This window comes from Stylophora pistillata, chromosome 2, assembly GCF_964205215.1.
Source record: "Stylophora pistillata chromosome 2, jaStyPist1.2, whole genome shotgun sequence".
In the NCBI taxonomy this organism is placed as follows: Eukaryota; Metazoa; Cnidaria; class Anthozoa; order Scleractinia; family Pocilloporidae; genus Stylophora; species Stylophora pistillata.
The window spans coordinates 20,698,707-20,721,461 of NC_142520.1; the positions used below are offsets into that span (position 1 = coordinate 20,698,707).

General features: G+C 37.6%; 3 protein-coding genes, 1 long non-coding RNA gene and 2 pseudogenes across 5 annotated transcripts; 3 read left to right on the plus strand and 3 right to left on the minus strand.

Moving 5' to 3' along the window:
• LOC148737695 (uncharacterized) overlaps window positions 1-22,755 on the minus strand; it is a 95,536-nt pseudogene that overhangs the window by 17,370 nt on the left and 55,411 nt on the right.
• On the minus strand, window positions 4,076-8,783 carry LOC148737699 (uncharacterized). The gene is made up of 3 exons (XR_015996191.1): window positions 8,357-8,783; window positions 6,483-6,803; window positions 4,076-5,915 (listed from the first exon to the last, which is right to left on the minus strand). It is a non-coding gene; the product is annotated as an uncharacterized LOC148737699 (long non-coding RNA).
• Window positions 11,564-14,078, plus strand: LOC148737700 (uncharacterized). Its single transcript, XM_088747405.1, has 4 exons — window positions 11,564-11,833; window positions 12,069-12,277; window positions 12,353-12,516; window positions 12,596-14,078. Exons 1-4 carry the CDS (start codon window positions 11,818-11,820, stop codon window positions 12,720-12,722), a joined length of 516 nt encoding a protein of 171 aa, XP_088603531.1. The 5' UTR covers window positions 11,564-11,817; the 3' UTR covers window positions 12,723-14,078.
• On the plus strand, window positions 12,766-14,078 carry LOC148737701 (uncharacterized; annotated as a pseudogene).
• LOC111342569 (uncharacterized) lies at window positions 14,116-16,180 on the minus strand. Its single transcript, XM_088747429.1, has 3 exons — window positions 15,882-16,180; window positions 15,587-15,733; window positions 14,116-15,484 (listed from the first exon to the last, which is right to left on the minus strand). Exons 1-3 carry the CDS (start codon window positions 15,895-15,897, stop codon window positions 14,151-14,153), a joined length of 1,497 nt encoding a protein of 498 aa, XP_088603555.1. The 5' UTR covers window positions 15,898-16,180; the 3' UTR covers window positions 14,116-14,150.
• On the plus strand, window positions 16,176-18,694 carry LOC148737702 (tetratricopeptide repeat protein 38-like). Of its 2 annotated transcripts, XM_088747426.1 has the most exons (3): window positions 16,176-16,212; window positions 16,650-16,738; window positions 18,317-18,694. In XM_088747426.1, exons 2-3 carry the CDS (start codon window positions 16,714-16,716, stop codon window positions 18,490-18,492), a joined length of 201 nt encoding a protein of 66 aa, XP_088603552.1. In that variant the 5' UTR covers window positions 16,176-16,212; window positions 16,650-16,713; the 3' UTR covers window positions 18,493-18,694. The 2 variants fall into 2 exon arrangements, with proteins under 2 accessions (XP_088603552.1, XP_088603553.1); XM_088747427.1 differs by lacking the exon at window positions 16,176-16,212 and having other exon boundaries at window positions 16,231-16,738.

The following is a 22,755-nucleotide window of genomic DNA, read 5'->3' on the forward strand; positions in this document are numbered from 1 at the left end:
GGCAGTTATTTCCACCTTTCATTCTCTATCCGGACCAACATTCAAGGTCTTAAAACAAGTGAGAAGAATATGCTACCTTTCTATAACGGCAAAAAATGGTTAGATACTCTAGTCTTCTCAGATAGGGACGAATAAATGGTGGTCCCGTCTCCTGCAGGATTAGGGGTAGGAGACGTTAAGTTCCCATGCACGAGATTACTGTGTGATGGCTGTCCTCCCCTGGGGTGGTTGCTGGGTGGGAATTGGCCCGAAAATCCCCCATGGGGAGTGGCAATTAACATATGTATTTATCCCTAGGGAATCGTAGTGTACCTGTTTTAGTAATTATAAGCAGCATCAAATGAGAAAAAAAAAATTTCAGTTACACTGTGAAAATGCAAGCGCATAAAAAAGCCTAAATATTCAAATTGATGTCTCTGTGGCACTCTGACCAAATTTCCTGAGAATTTTTAGAACAAAATTTTAGAGATCATAGGCTCAATGAGGCATAGTCTTTAGTTAAGTGTCGCTGTCACTGAGGGTTTTTTTCTTCGGCCCGATTGCACCTACAGTTTAATTATTCTTTTCTCCAATCTAGTGAGTTTCTTCATATGCAAATTAAAGTCGAAGAGACGGTTCTCCTCTGACTCCAAGTGAAGTTTCCATATTTTGTTTGTTTGAGAAATGTTTGTTTGTTTTTGTTTGTGAAATGACTAAGTACATCTTTTAACTTGTAGCAAGAGAGAATTTCGTGAGCGCGCTCGACACTTTCGATCGCTGTCCACGCGGGTGGTCTAGCCAGAAATCAGTTGTAGCTTGTGGCGACACAAGAAAAGGAGGATTGGAGAACAACTAAACTATGAATGTTGAATATTGCCCTAAGCAATTTTCATGAGGAAAGAAAAAAAGGAAAAACTTTCTCTCGACGAGAAGTCGTACATTGCCCAACCGATATATGGAGAGTGCACTGTCAAATGCCCCAACCCAACGATTGCGTATGACAAATTTTAAACCGGAAGTTTCCGCATCTTTTCTTTAAAAATGAATAAAAGGTGATAGTTTCTAAAGAAACTGTTTGGGCCTGCGTCGGTGGGGGTAACGAGATAATTTGAATATATCAACAAAGTTGAAATGGTAAATTGGCCACCGTTACGATTATAAGAGCTGACGTTTCGAGCGTTAGCCCTTCGTCGGAGCAAATAGAGGAATTATGGGTTGTGTGTGCTTTTAAAGGCAGAAAATGGAGCTACGCTATTGGTGGGAACAATTTCTTGAGAAAACTGGTTTAGACGACAATATCTACCACAAAAAAACTCAACTTGTTCAAATTAAAACTTTTGGATATAAATTGAATAGTTTTAAAAAGGTCGTTGAAACTGCTATGGATATTCCTTTCACTTTATTGTGCATTAACAATTATTGAATTATAAAACTCTACGTGGAAGGTTGTTTTATGCAACTACGTGCGCGCGATGATGGTAAACATCGCTTTTGAATTCATGGTCATCCTATCGGATGAGCAGAATCTATGCCTTCACCGTTTATCTGCGTTTAAAACCTGCCTAATCATTTTTTTTGTCTTATTCAGTTGGCCCACACCGTCGTGATGTCGTTAAATTTTGCTACTGATTGTCACCTTATCCGTCAGGTTGCCCAGCAACAGTAAATATGGGAGCCTTAAGTCTCTACGAAGACAATTTTCGAAAAAATAGGCTACTTTTTGAGATCCTATAATTTAGTGTACTTTTTGCCAAATGATGCATCTTTCAATTTGCAAGATTGCACCGTTAAACATTGCTGAAGTTTTTTCATGCAAATGTTCTACGTCTTAAGTCTTATTTCTCCCTAGTTTGCAACCGACAAACTCTTCATCAGCAAATCGTTGATGAATCAATCTTGCGAAAGACATAAAACGAAACTTATAAATTCACAGCCGCAAACACTTTTTTATTATTATTAAAACAAGCAAGTGCTATTCATGAAAAGCGGCACTTCGAGAAGCCTACAGGCCTGATCGAAAGCTGTTGTTCAGACAGCCTCGTAACTGAAGTTCATTTTTAATTTTTTTTTTTTTCAGAAAAAAAAAATGTCGTCATTAAGTCCCAACTGCTTCATATTGATAAATAAAATACAATTTTCCACACGTATTTTTAAAGTTGCTTTACATAACAGTATTTCCCATTCTTATTATTCATATCAGTTAATCTTGTTTAAGGTGGCTCCTACCAGTTTCCTCGCGCGGGGAACAAATCACTCTTGCGTCACGCGTGACAGAAACGTGCGAAAGAAGCGCGAGAGTAAAAGACGAAAATTAAAACAAAGATGGCGGCGCGAGGATTTTTTTCTACTTATGTGAGAAGTTTACCTATGAGCTTGTATTTGATGTGTTGAGCGGCCACTGTGAATGCAGGAGATAGAAACTAAGATAACGAAGACGATTTTCGGAGAAGTAAAGGTTGCTTTACTTAACATTTTAAAGAAATATTCAACTGATATCAAATTTTGCGACGGCGAAAAAAGAAGAACTCAAGTGAGGTATAATCTACCTGAAGTGGAAGAAGACTTTGAAACTTCAAGGAAAATAATATAATATATCCAGAAGTCATGTGAAGGATTTTTAAGATGAGTTCGGGAGGTTATCTTTGACGGCTGTTTAATGATTTTCTTAGCACTAAACGTCTGTAAACATAAGATCGTAGGTGCTCGCGCGAGCACACGCAATTGTCAGCGGTAGCTAAGACAGATCATGAGCAAATGTCGATCTTATAGAATCCAGATTTTTAAATGCGCGAGAAGGCGCGTGGAAATTGTTAAACTCACGAAAGTTATTGCATGAAAACAAGTCCGGTGACCCCTTCTTTTTATTGTTCCAATATGATAATAACGTCGAAAGGAATCATCAGAAAAAAAACTAGAAAATTCTACGGAAGGAAATTTTCGATGTGTGAAAATTGCCCTTTTTGTAGATTTTCTGAAATTCCGCTCCGTAGAATTTTTTAATAATCTTTGTGCATTTTCCTTTTCAAGTGCCTAAAGCAATCACTGAAAAAAATCAGGGGGTCACCGCGTTAGTTTTCGAATTATTTAAGCCACAAGTTAAAAAATGCGTCTGAAGAAGCCTATGAAAGCGTTTCCATGCAAACTGCTAGTGCCGAAATGACACTTATTTTTGGATAACCAATGATTATGTAATTAAACCCCGTAAAAGTGTTCAGCTGGCCTTGGTCAGTCTTTCTGTTGTATTCTTTCAAAGTTACAAACCATCAAAAAGATGAAAACCGGTAGGAGCCACCTTAAGTTGAAACGTCTACACATCGAATAAACCATAAGGAGTCCTTTGATTAAGTTTAGGCCTCACGGAAAGGTACCCCACCCATGGAAACCGTAACCCCATGAAAATCTCAGACATGCGCAGATTACATTACTTTGTAACACTGCTTGAGAAAAAGAACGCGGGCTCGTGTCGTGAGTTGTTTACATGAAAAGTTATAGATTTTTGTTAATTAAATCGCCGGCCGACTCGCCGACGATGAGACCTGATGGCATTTAAAAGAGCTCACGGCAGTCAGTTTTCTTGCAAAAATCAGCCACCAGTTAAAAAGAAGCCGAGAAAATATGTGAATTATTCCGAAGAAATAGAAATAAGCGACGTTGCAGTGCAAGTGTGCAGCTTTTTAAGTGAAGAAAAACTCGATCGACTCCAGAGAGAGTGTAACGGGTGAGATCCGAAAACGCCAATCTAAAAGGAACAGTCGAAACCCTAAGACGCAGTCTAGGCAAGTGTTTTTCAGGAGGGAATGGAAAGGCAAACACTTGCAAATGTCAACGAATACTACTGTAGATTGTCTGAGCCACCAATTACGGTGACTGATTTTCATTCCCATTCTGAAATTTCGCCGGTTGCAACTTGCGCGATCGTAGTTGATACCACTATTAAATGGTATTAATCATAAACCGATAACAATCCCACCAAACAGAAGCCGAAAAAGAAAAACCTCTCGAATGTTAAGGTAGAGTAGTCGATATGGCCGCATAGTCAGTAATAAATGTACAGGCAAGTTAATTTTTCGGGCAGCAAATCATAACGACGCGTATCTTTGAGTGTCATACAGTATCGAGAGTTTTATGAGTGAAGTTTTAAGGCTTAAGTTGGAAGTTCTAACAAACATGAACAAAATTATCTGCACACGGATCGCCATGGAAACGTAATAGTAATAGTTTCAGTTATTCAACCTTACAATTGTGATAACCATTTTTTTACTAGATTTACATTTTCTAGTCGGGCATTTTTACTTTGTATTCTTTGGTTCCATACTCTATCGTGTGAAATCCGTGAGTTACATTTGACTAATTCTAATTGCCACCGTTCCATAATTTCAGTATTCAGTGTAAAAGGAAAGAACATCCAATTGAAAAAGGACGCGTTGAGGCTCCAAATTCAACTGAAAAAGTGTCAAAACAAACTTACGTCTACTGAAAAAAAAAAAAGAAAAACAAGTCGGCAACAAGCTAAGGGGGACAAGATCTGCTTCCTCAAAACTGAAAAAGAAATTGCAGGGGAACAATGAGTTTGTCAAAAAGGGATATTTCCTTGTGGAGACATTTGCACATGGTAATAATGGATACAACCAAAGAATTTTGATATTCATGGCTTGTGTCAGATACATGCAACATTCATCTTTGTTATCTTATCAAAACACACCTGTAGCATTACATCTGATTTTCAATATTCTGTTTGACTGTGGCCCCCTAACAAACTTTAATTGTCTCCCCAAGTACACTTTCTGACTGGAATGTTCTCTTAGGTGAGGCAGACAAACTAATTTTACTGAAGCGTTTTTCAAACTCCAAGTACGATTTTCATCTCTGGAGGGATGACTCCCACAAGGGAGGAGAAGAGAGGCACATACTGGGTGTTCACACCTGATGCCCTATAGAGAGCAAGCCTCGAGCTTACGTCCTAGCAAACAGCCTTACAGCAAGCGGGTCCAGAAAACACCAGTCTGACGTGGATTATCACGTTGTGAAAAACGAATATGACATCACCCATGTTTCGGGGTTGGTTGGAGACAATGCCTCTACCCCAAAGGGAAAAGTAAATGGTCTCTTAGCAAACAACACCAAAATTTTTGGAAAGGAAATGTTTTTTTTTGTAGGATTCTACCCACATGTACTAAAGATCATGCTGAGAAGAATGTGCCAGGCTGGGTTTGGGGCAAAGGGTGACATGAGCTACCCCCATGTTTTACAATTACTATATAAAATATCTTGGCTCCATCATGAGCGTCCAAGCCAATACAAAGTTATGTATGTTTCTCTAGGTATTCTTAGTAAAGAGCCACCCCCTCCTCAGACATTCATTGACACAAGGTAGACGTATTATCATGAGACTCTCCATTGGTATCTTAAGTATGGAAAAGCTTGTTTACAGCTTGCTGAGCATCTCCTTCAAAGATTGCCAAAATCAGATAGCCACCACACTATTTGGCAAGATGTCATTAAGATGAGCTCAAGTCCTATGATCCAAGTTAAAATCAAGTTTTTGTTTGAATTCCTTGACAAGTTTATCATCCCATCTCTGAACACATCCCAAGCTAGTGATGCAGAACTTGGTTTTTCCAGTGGTTACCTAGCACGGTTATGGCCAGCAACTGTTTTAAAGCACCATGAAACTTTAAATGAAATGATGAAGTCTCCATCAGAACATTTTCCTTTAACATGACAACAGGTAAAGATATCATTGAAAGGCCCTGCAGCTATTGACCATTTTCACAAACAAGTGCAGAGGCCAATGTTACAAGAAGCACTTAAAGTAATCAAAGAACGTGGAGCAGAGTGGTTAACTTTTCCTAAGTTGTTTGGAATGGGAGCTGATCAGAGATACCAAAGTGATTTCTGGCATTCGGTTTTCAAGCTTCTTGGAATTCCAGTCAGATCTGAAAATCAAAAAGATAAGTCAGTGAACAATCCCTTTCATGTTCATGGACATAACATTCTCACGTTGGTCTCTAAGGACAGAGTTGGATTAATTAAATGGGCGACTCTTTGGAAATTAAAGAAACCCCAATTGCCATGTGAAATCAAAGAAATGGCTTTATCACAGCAGAGCTCACTCATAAGTAAAGAAGCCACTCCAAAGCTGTTCGAGTTCCACGCCAAGCACATTTTCAGTGTTCCAGTAAACAATGTTCTGGCAGAAAGACAGTTCAACCATTCACAACTGTACCTTAATGATAACAAGTCAGAGTTATCAAAACAGGCCTCAATCAAAGTTTTTGAGAACATTCTACACAGTGGAAAAACCAACACCAGGACCACAGAAGCTGCACGTGAAGTTCATGAAGAAAGAATGAAAGAATAGGCCCAAATACTCACCACAGACCTTTTGCAAGAGGCAAGAAAGAACTTAAACAAGATTAGAGAAAATAGCACACACAGACCACTTACAGCAAAGGATGTTTACCCTAAAGCTTGGATAGAAAAGAAAGCAAACAGTGACTTACCAGATATGATTCAGTCAATAAAAGCTGATGGTCACAAACTTAAACTTCACTGGGAGGCTTCTGCCAAGGGAACATCTACACTGGAGGGACAAAGGTCATTCAGCCCAACAGTAATTAAGGGAGTTACCAGTACATGTGATGGACAAGTTCCAAGACCCATGCAGCTAGCAGCGCTAAAGATGTGGAACTATGGAGAGGAGCTAGCAATTTATGATCTACCAAGAGAATGCCAGTTGTGTCTACAAAACCTTCCAAATGTCTTCCAACCTCTAACTACTTGTCTTTCTAGGTCCCACATGACTGTACATATTATGCCATTGCCTACACATGAAGAATAAAGTAGTCATGGGGGTGGCTCAGTAACTTTTAAACATTTTAGATTTGTACATAAGAACTAATTTCACTGACCCACACTGCATGAAGTAAATGTATCTTAACAAGAATGCATTTTTTTACACACAGAGACACAATAATGAATAAATGTTTCAATGCAACATGTTAGAACTAACCTGATAAAAGCATGTTGTATATGCCATTTTAGTTAAGTAAACAGAACTGAATGTTTTAGTGCATGTAGCATGTTAGCTTTGCAATATTGTAACTGTTTTTACCGGGCATAAGTAAAGTGCATGGAGCCAAAGCTGAGACATGCATGTATAATCATGTTGTATTGGATCTTGAATTAAATGAATTGTACATTACATTGAAAATGAACAGTGGGTAAATGAAGCTGTAATATATCTGATTTTAAATTGTTATGCATGACTGTAGCTTAGTAGAATATTAAACAAACATTGAAATGCTGTCACTTCACTACAGTAGTTTAAGACCGTAATAAATGTAATATTTAACTGTATGTGTGGAGGCATGGTGGCCTCACAGTTGGTGCGCTCGACTCTGGATTGAGAGGTCTGGGTTCGAGCCCCGGCTGGGACATTGTGTTGTGTTCTTAGGCAAGACACTTTCCTCTCACAATGCCTCTCTTCACCCAGGTGTATAAATGGGTACCAGCAAATTTAATGCTGGGGGTAACCCTGCGATGGACTCGCATCCCAACCAGGGGGGAGTAGAAATACTCCTAGCTGCTTCATGCTATAGAAACCGGAGTTAAGCACCGGCCTAATGGGCCACCTGGCTCGTTAAACAGACTTTAACTTTACCCTAACTACATGTAGATTATATCATCATATTGTTGCACATGTATAATTTAACATATCATTAGCAGTAGGTAACTTTTAATGTAATAAGTACATGACTTTTATATAGGTGTTCTTGTACATAATAAGTGAATCATTTTGTATAGGAAGGGCAAAGCTAAGTGATGCAGCCAATGTTATGTTACATACAGTTAGTGTACAATGTATAACAGTAATAAATTAGATTTAAACACTCGAACTGTTAAAAATGTGCCAAGTTCATTATCCTTTCTTTCCTTAATCCGTGTAAAAGATAAGTAGGACAAATCTGACCCGTAATAAATCCTCTCTCCCCTTTAAACGTTTTTCTTCTAACTATTAAATATCTACACCGATGGAATTTTTTTTTCACATACAGGAAACTTGTTGTACCTGGACTAACACAAATTATTGAATATGCAGTGTGGTCTAAAAAGAATCAGTGTATTGGTCGATCCTCCACATTAAAAGCGCCCAAAAGAAATAAGCATCGATTTAACAATCGATATCAGTCAAACATCGTCAATAGTACCAATGAGTACCCGAGAAGTGATTGATAAACTACTCTTGGTTCCTGTTGACGAATAAACCGGAGTTCACTCTCGATCTCGGGTGGGCGATATTGATTGTAAGCCAATTGACCCATTACCACCAACTCACCCCAAGACAGGGTCAAGATAACCTAAATTATAATCTTACCTCGAGCATCGTGCGCTTCAGTTGCTTTAACTCAGCTCAGTCGATACATTTCATTCCTCCATGACATCTCGAACGCGCGTCAAAAACATGAAAATAACTTTCATGGGAACAACAGTGGACTCCAAACCTCAAGTTGCCTTGAAACTACAATGCCAATTCTTGAACTTGTCCGTTTCGAAATTCCAAATAATAAACACCACGCGTAGTGAATGACAAAACAGTACGAAAAAATAGCATTTCTGCCACTAAGTCGATGAAAAGAAAAAAAATAAAACGGTAGAATCCTTAACTCCCTTGCAGTCTTCGCGGTTCAAGTATTAAACTACCAGAGACTTTGTGTTTTGATAAGATATTCAACGGTAAAGTTTTAAAAGCGTAGAGGGGAGAAGTAAACACAGCAAGAGACGTCACCTGCGCATGTCTGAAATTTTCCTTAACTCACGTGCGTACGCTGTTCCGTGAGGCCTAAAGTTGGAGATCTTCTCATGGCTACACTGTGCTTTACAGCACATAGTGCTTGTATAGCATCTGCATCGTTTATTGGCGGTCAATATTACAGTTATTCCAGGTAAAACGTAAGAGAGACCTAAGGGTATGCGCATGTGTTTCACAGCGGAACATTGATAGTTTGCATGATTCTGGAAAGAATGAAAAAGAAAAATCACGTACAAGGATCTAGAATTACAGGAGGAAAATCTTCTCGAAGGGATGGATGACAATGAGAATTAACTAATCCAGTACACATCAATTATTCTGACAGCCTTTAGCTTGCTTGCAGGCGATAGTTTGTGTTACGTCTGTACTGCTAGATAAATAAAAGGAAACACTGAGAGCATATTCCGTTGTTCTTACTTCACGCTTTCCGACTCCTGATTTCTGGTTCCAAATTTTGTTTCCTGCTTTGCACCGCTGACTTCATTACAGTGCGGCCGCAATAATTACGTCTGGTGCAACGAAGTGTAACAAGTAAAGGAACTTAGCACACGAAAAACTGCATTTGTTTTCTCTCGGAATGTCTTATTTGCACAGTAACTGGAGGGATCTTGACGTAAGTGAAAACTGTCGGGTTTTATCTTTAGGCACGAAATTTTGTTGACATGAGTCTACGGTATGCAAAGTCATGGTACTCGGTCGTATAGTTTCTTTCGATCTGTTCTCCACTAAATAACGTTTCAGTCGCCATTTGATGCACGTAACTTTTATAAGTGTGTCCTAACTCGTTTATCATTAGTTTCAAGATTTTGGGAGGAACAAACTGACGAAAGGTTGAATAGACCTGAACTAAATGCGTTATTACTCCCGGTTCAGCGTGACCTCCACTGGGGACTCGCAGCGAATACATTTTGTTTTTGTTTTTGTTTTTAAAGCGGCACGCACCTGCTTCGCCAAAAGTGGTGTTCAAATTCTACCCTTTGATATATATTTTTATAGCATCTTACCCTTCACAGTTTCTCTATAATTTATTTTACAATGTGCATATTATGATGTCCATTCTAATTGCCGAATGCTTCTTTCAAACTCCTTGAGAGACTTAATCAGGTGACCAGTTGTCTTTAAAAGAGGTCAAGGGATCCTAAAAATTTTGGCGGTGTTTTTAGTCGAAGAAATGTCATAATTTGGGCATACCATGCAACCACTGATATTAAATTGCTTGATTTTCTACGTGTAAACAATTTGGGAAAATTTGTCCTCTGATATAGTTTTTAGAATCCCCCTGCATATTTTAAACAAACATGGAATACTATCAGTATTAGGTTTGCATTTCCAGGCATGTACCCTTTTTGGACTATTTGTTAGACCAGTGCTTTATGTTATCATTTGAAAAGCACCTTGTTTGTGTTATTTTTTTTTTTATTTATTTATTTTGGATAAAGGCTGAGGCGACTGTTTACTGCATTATATGAATTAACCCACTCAGTTAAACAATTGACTACTAGTTCATTTTGACCTGCTCCATTAGTTTGTGAGGTTCAATTACATTATTCATAATTGTTATTAGTTAGCATCTTGATGGAGTGTCCAAACAACAAAATCAAAGTAATGATAACCAACAATCAGAACATTCAATTAAAATAGTCAGACCATTTTACAGTTGTGTACTTAGCTACCAAGCCTTTGATTTGAAGTGAGGCTGAAGGTGACCTTGTTGTGATAGAGATCAGTGTTTAGTTAGCATGATAACAAAGTTATTTGCATTTGAAAAGCAGCAAGGTTTGTATCAACCAGGTCACCCTTAGCCTCACCACTGTTCAAAGAATATTATCAGTTAAACATAACCACAGTAAAGTGTGTGCTCTGATTGGTCAACTTAGTGCTGCCCATGGGTGTATGCTGCTGACATGAGCAAATGGAAAGACTAGTTTTTCCCACACACATGTTATTTTTGTGGTTACATGAGATTTGGTAATTGACTAAAAGGAGACTGCTGAAATGTATCAATGTTATGTTATAAAACAAATGTTAAACACAATTTGGGGGTTTGGAGATTGGAGGTTTGCTTAGTACTCAAGGACCCAGAGTCTCTCTCAGCTATTGCCTCACGTAACTCTTATGCCTCTTTCATGCTTAGCAACCTCCTGTGTGCATCCATAACAAGGGTGTATGCTGGTGGTGGTGTTTATCATTAATTTTGTTAAATGGCAACCAACTATTGGCCGGGGGTCTATGAGAGCTCAAAGTAAAAACAAGCCAGTTGCCTTGAGGACATGAAACTGGGAGTGGCAGAGTTGCAGATGTTTTTCAGTTTTTTAAGTCTGGTTAGTGGAGAACATGGAGGAACTCTCTGGGACTTATCATAGTGGTGGGCGAAGCAAAATCAAAGTGATATGGTGGATTGAAACTCAACACTCAAATGAAAGCTGCTCCATTTTTATGCATCACTTTTTAAAATAATTTTTGGGAGGAGGTGTGTGTTTCCTTACCACTTAAAATCATGAAATGGTTGCCAAGAATGAAAATATTAGTCACCCAGAAAAGTAGACGCAGCATCAAGTATTACTTGACAACTGAACTACACCACTAATAGCCTAGAGTGAGTGGTTTGGCTAGGATTTTGAAACTTGGAATTAAGAAGGTTTGAGTTGGAAATTGTAAGTATGAAGATAATAATAAATTGTTTGTTCTCTGTTTTTGTAGGCTTGGAGAAGTGAAGGATTACCACTGACAACAAGTAGCAATGAATAGGCCTTTTGCAGCTAGAGGTCACGTGCTTGGAAACCCCATAGCAACGCCTTGCTGGACTGCAAGCGTTCTTGTAAACAAAAGTGTTATAGAGGTCAAGTTCGTGTGGTTTCAAACAAAAGTTTCAAGTGGTTTAGAGACTCAGTTTTTTTTTAATCTTGTCATTATCGTCACGTATCGTACTGAACCCTAGTTTTGGATTATATTGAGAACCGACTGCTGTTTCAAACGCCCGCTTCAGGAAGGTTTGCGGATGCAAACGCTCGTCGCGACGAATAAAAATGGCGACTTCGCAAGGTATTTGTAGTAAAAAATACACCTAGAACGTTACTTATTTAAACTATTTTGGTCGAAAACTGCTAAGAAACAAAAGTATATTCCAGAAAAAAAAAAGATTTTCAAAGGAATGAAGACCGTAAATGTCCAAACAAGGAAAATTTTTGTGTTTGAAGTTGTGCTATACAAGCGCCACAAAAGCACCCGCGCTAAAAGCGACAACATATGTAATGTCTCTTTTATATGTTCTCCTAAGGTAACACCGGTGATGATGGCAATGAAATTACTGTTACAAAAGTTCGTGGAAAGTCCACAACTTTTCACTGTTGTGTTCCCCGCTGTAACGGAGACTCGAGGTATGACAGCGATCTAAGTTTTCATCGAATACCCGGTCAACCAGGCAAAGAGGATATACGAAAACAGTGGCTTGTGAAAATACGAAGAGACGAAGGCCCAAAATTCAAGGTATGAGTAGGGTCGCTTTCAGGTTAAAGAATTTAGAGAACTGGTATTCCATTTTATACTGGTTTGTGTTTTTAGATTTCTACCGCTACAAGGGTATGTTCCAGGCATTTTATTGATGAGGATTACCTTGCACCGGATAAAGCTGGGCGTAGATTGCTTAAGAGGGGAGCTGTTCCTTCGAAGTTTGATTGGACGTCTGAGCCAAAAGTGAGGAGGAAGATTATACGACATATAGATAGGTTAGTTTCCTGTGTATTAACAAACAAGATGTTTTTCTAGTGTCGTTTAGAATACATAATTCATTTATCTTGTATACAGGGATATGCAGACAGATGGGTCAGAGCCAGAGTCAGAAATCAACAACACACCAATTAAGGATACTCAAAAGGAGGAAATACAAGCACTACAAGCTGAATTGCTAGCAACAAAAAAAGCAATTAGCTGAAAGCCAGAATGAAACTGCTGCTGCTATTAGAGAGGTGCAGGTTATGAAAGACAAAGCTGAGACAATAAAAGCCCAAGCTGATAAGGAGATAGCTTACTTGAAAAGGCAAGCTGCAGAACAGCTTGCTCTACTCAAATTCGGTTTAGAAAGATTTTCTTCTGACAAAGATTCTATTAGGTTTTACACTAGTTTTCCGTCATATGAACACTTGAGGAATTTTTTTGACTTTGTTAGACCAACGGCAGAAAATATGACCTATTGCTATGCATCAGGTGAAAGAGGGAGTAGGCCCGGCGCTAGGAGCATGCTCTTAATTGATGAAATGTTTATGTTCCTTGTTCGATTAAAACTTGGGTTGTTTGAGCAAGATTTAGCTCATCGTTTTCAAATTCACCTATCAACTGTATCTAGAAAGCTAAACACCTGGTCTAATTATTTATACTTTTTGCTTGGAACACAAATGATTTGGCCAACTAGAGAGGATGTAGATATACACATGCCAGATGGTTTTAAGGAATTGTATCCTAGTACTAGAGTTATACTTGACTGTACAGAGATTTTTGTGTAGACACCTAGTTCACTTTTACTACAGTCTCAGCTCTATTCTTCATATAAGAGCAGTACAACACTTAAGGGATTGATTGGAATAACCCCACATGGTGCTGTTTCATTTGTTTCCTCACTGTATTCAGGTAGCATTTCTGACAAAGAGATCACTAGATGTAGTGGGATTTTAGATCTGCTTGAGGAAGGGGATTCGGTCATGGCCGACAAAGGATTTGACATTGAACCTTTGTTAAATGCAAAAAATGTAGAATTGAATATTCCTCCCTTTCTTGAGGACCAAACACAGTTTTCGGAGGCAGATGTATTAAAGACCAAGTCAATCGCTAGTTTAAGAATTCATGTAGAGAGGGCAATCAGAAGAATTAAGGAGTACCATTTTTTTGATTCTGATGTGCCACTAACAACACTAGGCTCAATTACTCAAATTTATACTGTTGCTTGCCTTCTTACAAATTTTCAAGGGCCTTTGATTTTAAATCCAGGTAGATAAGAAATTCTTATGTAGAAACTAATCTGAATGACCCTCAGAGATATTTGGAAATCCATTTAAACTATAACACTTGTTATGTACATAACTTGCGTCTTTTGGCTCTTTTGAAGTCTTGTGTTCTGTTTAAAGTTATTGCAAACAACAAGACCATAAGTTAGTACTAAATAGTTTTTGTTCTCTATTATTTAAAATAGTAAAATTAAGTACTGCTTACTTCTAATGTTCTGTGAGTTTAGTGTGTGTACTTCAATTAATTAGAATACCATATTAAACAAATGAAATGGGTGTAAATTCTTCAACCAATGGCTCAGGAGTTTGAAAATCACTATATTACTATTGAAAGTTCATCAAAACTTTTATATCTTCCACAATTACAAATAATATTGAAAGAAAAAGCTGTCTACTTTGTCCTTTGCTTTCTGAAAGAATTCCTTATCAAAAGCTATCCTTGTACAAACATACAAACCATCTCTAATGTAGGAAAAGAAATCACACCACTGCAGACCTGTAAGCCCAAGTTGGCACTGGACTTGATAAAAATAAATATCTGTAGTCTTAAGTGAGTACAGATTTGTAAGTTGATCTTTAACTAAATATCGCACATTATCAAAGGTGGTTTCACCCTCTTTGACTACTTTAATCTCCAATAATCCAAATGGATTTTGTCCATGGTTTATTGCATCCAAGTCGTACACTTTTCTGTCAGGGCTGCAGCCTAACCAAGGGCACTTTAGGTGTATTATTAGTCCTGAAGGAAACAGATTTACTCTGCCCCCCTTTGCAGAATTAGCATAAACCATTGCAGCATGTGGCTCGAGCTGAATCCCTCTTTTCATTGCTGCTGTTTGTATGAATCTTGTTGGGTTTAGTTGCTTAGCTAAACTGTCGAGGTTTGCAACCCTCTTTGCAACAATGCCAAACTTACTCGCTGTTATTCGCTTCTTTCGTAGTAAGTGCCATATACCACAGGAACTTTGTGTCACTGTCTGTTCTTGTACTTTCAAACAGGCTTCAGGTGTAACAGCTAAGGACTGAATTGCAGCTTGTTGCTTTGCATTAAGGGGAAATCCTGAGAAATTATTTTGGAATCCTAATTCTGCACTGTCAAGTGGTATTACTGGAAAACCAGTGCAAGTAAAATCATTTATAATGTATTCTGTTGACAACTTCTGTTGATATGATAAAACACACCCCTTAGGCACATCACCAAATTTGCATGGCACAAAGGATACACTGCTGAGTTCATTTACACTAGGTACAATGTTTGCAAATAGTGGTTGAGGCTCAAGACCGTCGAAAGTTTCTTTCGTTAATGTTCCATACATAGTTGCTGTTGAGTAGATTGTGCTCTTTATATACTTACTATAAACTGCACCCATTTGAGGTTTCTTGACCAACACATCTTGTATCTGTGTAGGTTCTATTTTTTTCCCACATGGCACACTCCATCTTTGCTTCATCATTGTACACGTCAGTTCATCTGGTATTGATTTGTGTCCAAGCTGCTTTAATAGGGCTAGGTAGTAAAGTAAACCAACTACATGATGGCAAAATCCACCGATGCCAGCAACGCAGGAGCATCTCCCAGCCAAAGAATTATCTCCAGTAAGTTTTATGGTTACTTCCAATTTATGAGGTGGCTCAATTTTTCTCATTGACCGCTGGCACTTACAGCCAATAATCGAAGTATCTCCATTGTAGATAACTGAAAACAATAAAAGATATCGTTTCAAATTACTGGACAATTGTGTTCATATATTTAATATTATATTTTGGGTTATAGTAAGAAAACAGAATATCTATGTACCTTTAATATCGTGTAGATAGCCTGGCTCAGCCTTAAACTTGCACGCTTTTGCCGTGTTGCTGCAGCCGGACCTATCCTTCGAATACTTCACAACATCTTCAAATGTCAAAGCTGGAAGGCGAGAAATGTCTTGTGTCTCTTGATCATCTGTTATTAAAATGTCCTTGTTTGAGCATTTACGGTCTTCATTCCTTGCAAATATTTTTTTTATTTAATACACTTTTGTTTCCTAGTAGCTTTCGACCAAAATAGTTTAAATAAGTAACGTTCTATGTGTATTTTTTACTACACATACCTTGCGAAGTCGCCATTTTGATTCGTCGCGACGAGTGTTTGCATCCGCAAACCTTCCTGAAGCGGGCGTTTGAAACAGCAGTCGGTTCTCAATATAATCCAAAACTAGGGTTCAGTACGATACTTGACGACAATGACAAGATTAAAAAAAACTAAGTCTCTAAAACGCTTGAAACTTTTGTTTGAAACCACACATGCTTGACCTCTATAGCACTTTTGTTTACTGGAACGCTTGCAGTCCAGCAGGGCGTTGCTATGGGGTTTCCAAGCACGTGACCTCTAGCTGCAAAAGGCCTATTGCAGCAAAAATGTTTGATGCTACCCTAACACAGGTTGGCTTTGGTTGAAAATTTATATGGATATCAGGGCTAAACTCTAATTCCCTCCCTATGATAAAGCCTCACCAAAAAGAAGCCCCTTCCCAAAATAAGTTCCTTCCAAAAATAAGCTCCATAAAAGGTCCTTTGAAAAATGTATTAGCCCCAGGACTTATTTTCAGAATTTTACAGTAATTCTCACAACCATCAATGAATAGCAGTGATGAGGTTGTAAATAGTTTATCGGGTGCTCTGTTGATGGGGGTTATTACAAGATGAATTGGTTTTATCGACTGAGTTGATCACCAAAGATAACTTCAATGATTGGGGTCATACTATAACTGCCATGTAGCTTTTTCCTGAGAGATATGACAATTAACCTTAGTGAAAACTAGCATTGATCCTTGTGAGAAAATTAGTATCTAGTTTATTTGTTTCTTTTTTTTTTTTAGGTTTTAGTATACAGGATGGTATGATGACAGCAGTGTCAATGGAATTGAGGGCTCTGTCTCAAAGATGTTAGCAGCAGATCCCAACTTTGGTGAGAACTTTTCTATTCAGCATTTTGAATAACAATTATTGTGCAACTTTTTATTGGCATGGACTAATGACAATTCTGGACAGAATATTCTACCGTTTATTAAAGAGATTTATTAAAGAATGATTGTAAATGAGACAAAACACCAGGCCATAGTCTTGGGAAAAACAGGCCACTCCTTCTCTTTTCCATTAAAAGATTCTTTGGATATAATTATTTGGAATAAATATTGACAATAGGTTGCGTTTTGATAATTATATATCAACTATTTGTAAGAAGATAAATGGCCAGTTCAATGTAATGCTAAGATTTCGTAAACTTATCTCTAAAGATACTCTACTAAGATTGTATAAGGCTTTTATTATGCCCCATTTTAACTATTGTTCATCTGTATAGCACTTTTGTGGTGCGCGTAGTACTGCGAAGATAGATATTTAAACAAGCGAATTCTTAGAGTTATCTTGCAGGATTATAATTCTCCCTGTGACTCTCTACTTAGCAAAGTTAACTCCAAATCTCTGTGTAAAAGACGCCTTCAGACTTTCTTAATTATATTGTACGAGAGCTTGTTTTTTAACTGCTATCCAGGCTATCTAAAGAATATGTTTAGTTTCCGCTCTGTATCCTATAATCTACGCGGAAATTATATCTTGTCTCTACTGTCTACAAAAACTACTTCTTATGGTCTTCACTTCTTTTCATATATGGCTTCAAAACTATGGAACTCTCTTCCGGACTCTTTTAGAACGTCTGACTTTTCTGATTTCAAGCGCAAGATTCTACAGTATGACTCTTTCTTATAGTTAAATTTTAGAATGTTACAATTTTACATTTTACATTTTACATTTTAGTAGTATTTAGAATTATACTTGTAACTCGAAGATACTAGCTTATTCTTTAGCTACTCCAAATTCAAGATTAAATAAAGTATATGTATGTATGTATGTATGTATGTATGTATAAGACTTAGTTGAAACGTGTTAAGGAGATTGATTGTAAAAAGGAAATGTGAATTATTATCAACCATTAAAAGAAAATATTGAGTTAAGTTGTTAAAAACTAATACCTAACATGCAAAATACTCTTCCTTGGATCTCCCCCTTGCCATTTTAGGGAGTAAGTTTTTGCACTCCTTTTAGTTCCTATTAGTAAAATTGACTCCTTGGCTAAAGTCACTATTCCTTTCCAAAAATTTGAGCAGCTTAGATTATTTATTACCATATTAGTGACTGGGTGATTTAAAAATGACTTCTGGTGACTTCTAGAGATCAGTAGAGCTTAGTTATAAAGGCAGATCGTTATTATTTTGACTACATACATGAGAGTGCTTTTGACTTCGATGATCCTAATCAGCTAACAATATGGTTGATAAATGTCATAATTTTATGTCACTAGCATTCAGGTGGACCCAGAAATGCTGTAACATAATTATTAGAGAGAGTTTCTATGGTTCAGTGGTAGAGAAGTATTCGAAAATCTGGCTTACTTCAGGCACAAACCAGACCTTCATTCTAAAAGAGTATTATAGTATCATTTTTGTTGAGTGCCCCATTTAATTGACATCACCTATTTTTGTTTCAGTAATGGGTCATGTGATCTCGTGTGGCTTAGACCTGATCTCATCTGGAAAAGGAATCCACACAGATCAAGAGCTGAAGAGCAGCATGCTGTCCCTTGAAGGGTTAGCTGCCAGGAGTAACATCACAAAAAGAGAGAGACTGCATGTCAAGGCAGTCAAAGAATGGGCAGAAGGTTGAGTGTTACCAAGGTGTCATGTCAATCACTGGGACAAAATTTTGACTTTTATCAAGTATTTGTGTGTTCCTCTAAGACGTGTCTATCAAAATGGGTGACTAATCACATTTTTAATGACTGTAAAATAAAATCATATACGTGAACTGCGGGTGAAGAACTGAGCACTAATTAAGCAGTAATAATAAATAAAGCCTTAGAAACATTTTTCAGGCCTGTACCGGCTTTGAACCCATGATCTCTGAGATACTGGATATTGCAGTGCTTTTAAACACAGATTGTTCCCTTTCCCAGACGAGCTGTTTACAGTATCTATGGTGCAATAGTTTATCTCATAACTTTATGGTTGCTATCACTTCTGGACGACTAAAAATATCTTTGAAGGAAAAAATTTCTCATTTTTGTTTTTACCTACTCACTATTACACCTACCCCTGTAAATATAAAATTGTCGTGTACAAAACAATTTGTGAAATTTCTGCTGCAATGAGTGGCTAGTGGCAAACTAATAATCCCTGAATGACTGGACTGTAAGGCCCACATACAGTGAATTTTACTTAACGCTAGCACTGCTGTCTTGCGCGTAATATATAAATTTTTCGAATTGTACTTAAGTTAGCACCGTTTTCTTACGCCTAATATATAAATTTTCTGCTGTGGCTGCCGTCTAGATCACGCCAAATCAACCGATCATTTCACGCGAACTGGAATAAGAACATTTTACTGACAACAATCATTCACTAGACTCTGATGATGACTTCCGCACAGGTTGTCGAAACAGTCACTACCACCGACAACAGTCCTTCTCAGGACTACACTCACCCGGACGATCAGACTACACCTTCACATGTTACCCCCGGGTTCAAACCATTTACTGCATTTTCTTCTCGCCGACATAAATTTCAATTTTGCAATAAATTTCTGTTAAATGTTTGGGACACCCGACATATTTCGAGAGCCAGTCAATGTTCTTGGATGGTTTGCTAAGCACTCGAAAATCTAAAGTTTTTCTCGGCTATCAGAGTTAACTTGTGTTGAAAATCCTGAGAAGGTGCTCTCGGTTAGTCATGAAATAGAGACTCAGTCAATAGCATTTTCTATAGGTGGACGATAACTACTAACGTGATTGTTCGCATCAACTTATCTCTTATGATCTTTTTTAATAAAGTAAGAGGATTGAACACGTGATGTTGTAAACCAGTTATGTCTAAAGCTTGATTTGTATTTGCTAGAATGGCTCAAGTCATGAAATATTGTTGCGTCGTAATCGGTTTTTATGCCAAGTAAATATTAAAGGGCTATAGAGTGTCCTACAAGAGTAAATAGTCAACGGGGCAGGAGGGTTAAGGTTTATTCACTTTTGCGCGGGAAACGTGCAAAACCAGGAACTAGGGGAAAACAGTTATCCCCTGGTGCGGAACTGACAATAGAGTAGTGCAGTAAGTCTAAACATCATTAAATTTTTCTTTTAATTCCTTTAAAGCAGCTGATTTCTAGATGGAGCTGGAGTTTGGAGAACTATTATTCTGGCACTATCTTTTGGAATGGCTGAGTTTCTGAATGTAAGACTTCCAGTTCGATTATTTTTTAAAGTTATTCTTTATTTTATTATGGTAAGTGGCTGATAATTGCCGTGATATCACCTCTATCATGTTCCTTAAATCTGTTGATGGAGGACATATCCTGGATTTAGGTTAAACATTTTACGCATCGTATATTTTTTCGTGTCATTTTCTTCTGGCAAACGTAAGTTTATATATTGAAATAATTTTCCGTAAACTGTTCTCGACACCTGACATATTTCGAGAGCCATTCAATGTTTTTGTATGTTTTGCCAACCATTTTCTGCACGTGGACGATAGCTACTAACGTAATTGTTCAAATCGACATATCTCTTGTGACCCTCTGGAATAAAGTTAGACGATTGAACACGTGATATTGTACACCATTTATGTCTAAAGCTTGATTTGTATCAGCTGAAACGATTTAAATCATGAAATTTTGTTGCTTCGTAATCGGTTTTTATGCCAAGTAAATATTAAAAGGCTACAGAGTGTCCAACAAGAGTAAATAGTCATCGGGGCAGGAGGGTTAAGGTTTATTTACTTTTGCGCAGGAAACGTGCAAAACCAGGAAATAGGGGAAAAGTGTTGTAGAGCGTTTTCAAGGCTCGATATTTCAAGCATTTTTAGGTTTACCTTATGTTTTATTAAGTCTCGCCTTTTCGCCCCTACTGCTATTTTGATGAATCTATAGTTTTGATCATTTATTGTTAGTGTGTGCTTGAACGTGGCTCAGCACTTACCGTGCTAGACATTTTAATCCCTTGTTATGGTCGAAGATAACTAGTTTGCTAGGTGGTCATGTTTGAGTTGGTAAAACTGACCTTGAGTTTTACCCACACTGAAAATCCTGTTTTGGAAGTTCCCACGGTTAGCTAACCCAAACATGTCTGTGATTTTTGTATTTAATACTGGAGCACTCCTTGCTGAACGTAGTAGAAATAAGCAGTGGAACAGGAGAGAGAAAATTAGCTGTAGTAGAAGCAGCAGTTTAGGAGAATAAAGAAGAAAATTACAGAGTCTCAGTACCTTTCGTTAATTCGCCAAGCGAGTGGTAAAACCCCTCAACAAAAGAGTTATCCCCTGGTTCGGAACTGACAAAAGAGTTCAATAACGTAGATCCATTTTCTGCCTTTAAAAGCACACACAACCCACAATTCCTCTATTCGCTCCGACGAAGGGCTAACGCTCGAAACTTCAGCTTTGGTAATCGTTACGGTGTCCAATTTGCCATTTCAACTTTGTTGATATATCCAAATTATTTCGTTACTTCCACCGACGCAGCCCCAAACAGTTTCTCTCCAAACTATCAGCCTTTTTAAAAAAGAGTAGTGCAGTAAATTTAAACGTCATTAAATTTTTTTTAATTCCTTTAAAGCAGCTGATTTCTAGATGGAGCTGGAGTTTGGAGAACTATTATTCTAGCACTATTTTTTTAAATGGCTGCGTTTCTGAATGTAAGATTTCCAACTCGATTCTCTTTCACACTGCAGACGCTAGAGGAAAAAGGCCTATGAAAGGTGTTCCTCTGACCTGTTTTACTGGGATTAATAATGACTGAGGTCAGATTCCGATCGAAAAAAGAACCGTAATTTGAAGATGAAGTTAAATATGTCCTTCTTATCTAGAGGATGTAAACAGTTTATCAGTTATATTCTCTTGGATAAATACCACTACCTTAAACTGAGTGAAAATAAGCACTGAGAGCAGTGGGATTGATAGCTATGATAATGAGATTTCTATTAAAATTTGTAACCAGGCTTTGGTAAATGTGCGTTACATGTGTTACAGATGAGTCAACTGGGAGTTGTTAGTGAAGACTCCAGGTAGTACCTCCTTGATTTGGTTTTCAGTTAAGCCCCTAAGAAATTGACAACTAAATTAAAGATCTCTCCTAAATAGGTAATTATGATTCCAAGAGTGTGTCTGTATTATTATGTCCTTTTGACCATTTTGTTTTAATTGCTTTATAGTAATAAGAAAAGATAACATTTAAAAAGTGTTATGAGTACCTAAAAAGTGTCATACGTACCTAAGAATTGGACATAACTAAATTTAAGATCTCTCCTGAATATGTAATTACGATTCTGAAAGTGTGTCTATGGTATTGTGTCCTTTTGACAAATTCTTTTTGATTGACTCATAGAAATAAAAAAGATAACATTTTAAAGTCTTATGAAGACCCTTAATAAACACAAATACTGCAATATCAAATGAGTAAATTCATAACATTTTTTAACACACTAAAATGCTGAAAAAAGAAAACTTCGTTCGAAATAGAAAATAACCCTAGGCTTCTTTTTGGATTTCTCAACAAATGGTACATTTGGAACGAGGCAAACTTTAGAGGGTTTTCAGGCTTATTCTCTGCACTTGCTAAAATTTTGCTCACCTAATGGTAATAAATTTTTATTTGATCCAATGACAACGATCAAATGAAATTTACCTAATTACAACATTTTATGAGACCCCTCCAATAGAAAGAAAAGCCCTCTCAACTGTACTTTGTTTTCAAAGTGGGGCTCGTTTTCAACGTGGGGCTCGTTTTCAACGTGTGGCTCGCAAGTTTCCCTCGGCTATCAGAGTCAAAGTGTGTTGAAAATACTGAGAAAGTGCTCTCGGTTACTCATGAAATTTAGAGTAAAGTATGACGATTCAACATGTGATTTTTTAAACCAATTTCTTCTAAAGCTTGACTTGTAGTAGC

Bases quoted from the DNA above. Each gene is read 5' to 3' on its own strand.
- LOC148737700 (XM_088747405.1), top strand. The intron at 12,278-12,352 runs GTATGAGTAGGG...TTGTGTTTTTAG, and splicing joins ACGAAGGCCCAAAATTCAAG to ATTTCTACCGCTACAAGGGT. The intron at 12,517-12,595 runs GTTAGTTTCCTG...TCTTGTATACAG, and splicing joins ATTATACGACATATAGATAG to GGATATGCAGACAGATGGGT.
- LOC111342569 (XM_088747429.1), bottom strand. The intron at 15,485-15,586 runs GTACATAGATAT...TATTGTTTTCAG, and splicing joins CTATCTACACGATATTAAAG to TTATCTACAATGGAGATACT.
- LOC148737702 (XM_088747426.1), top strand. From the start codon at position 16,714: ATGTTAGCAGCAGATCCCAACTTTG. The intron at 16,739-18,316 runs GTGAGAACTTTT...TTTTTGTTTCAG, and splicing joins AGCAGCAGATCCCAACTTTG to TAATGGGTCATGTGATCTCG.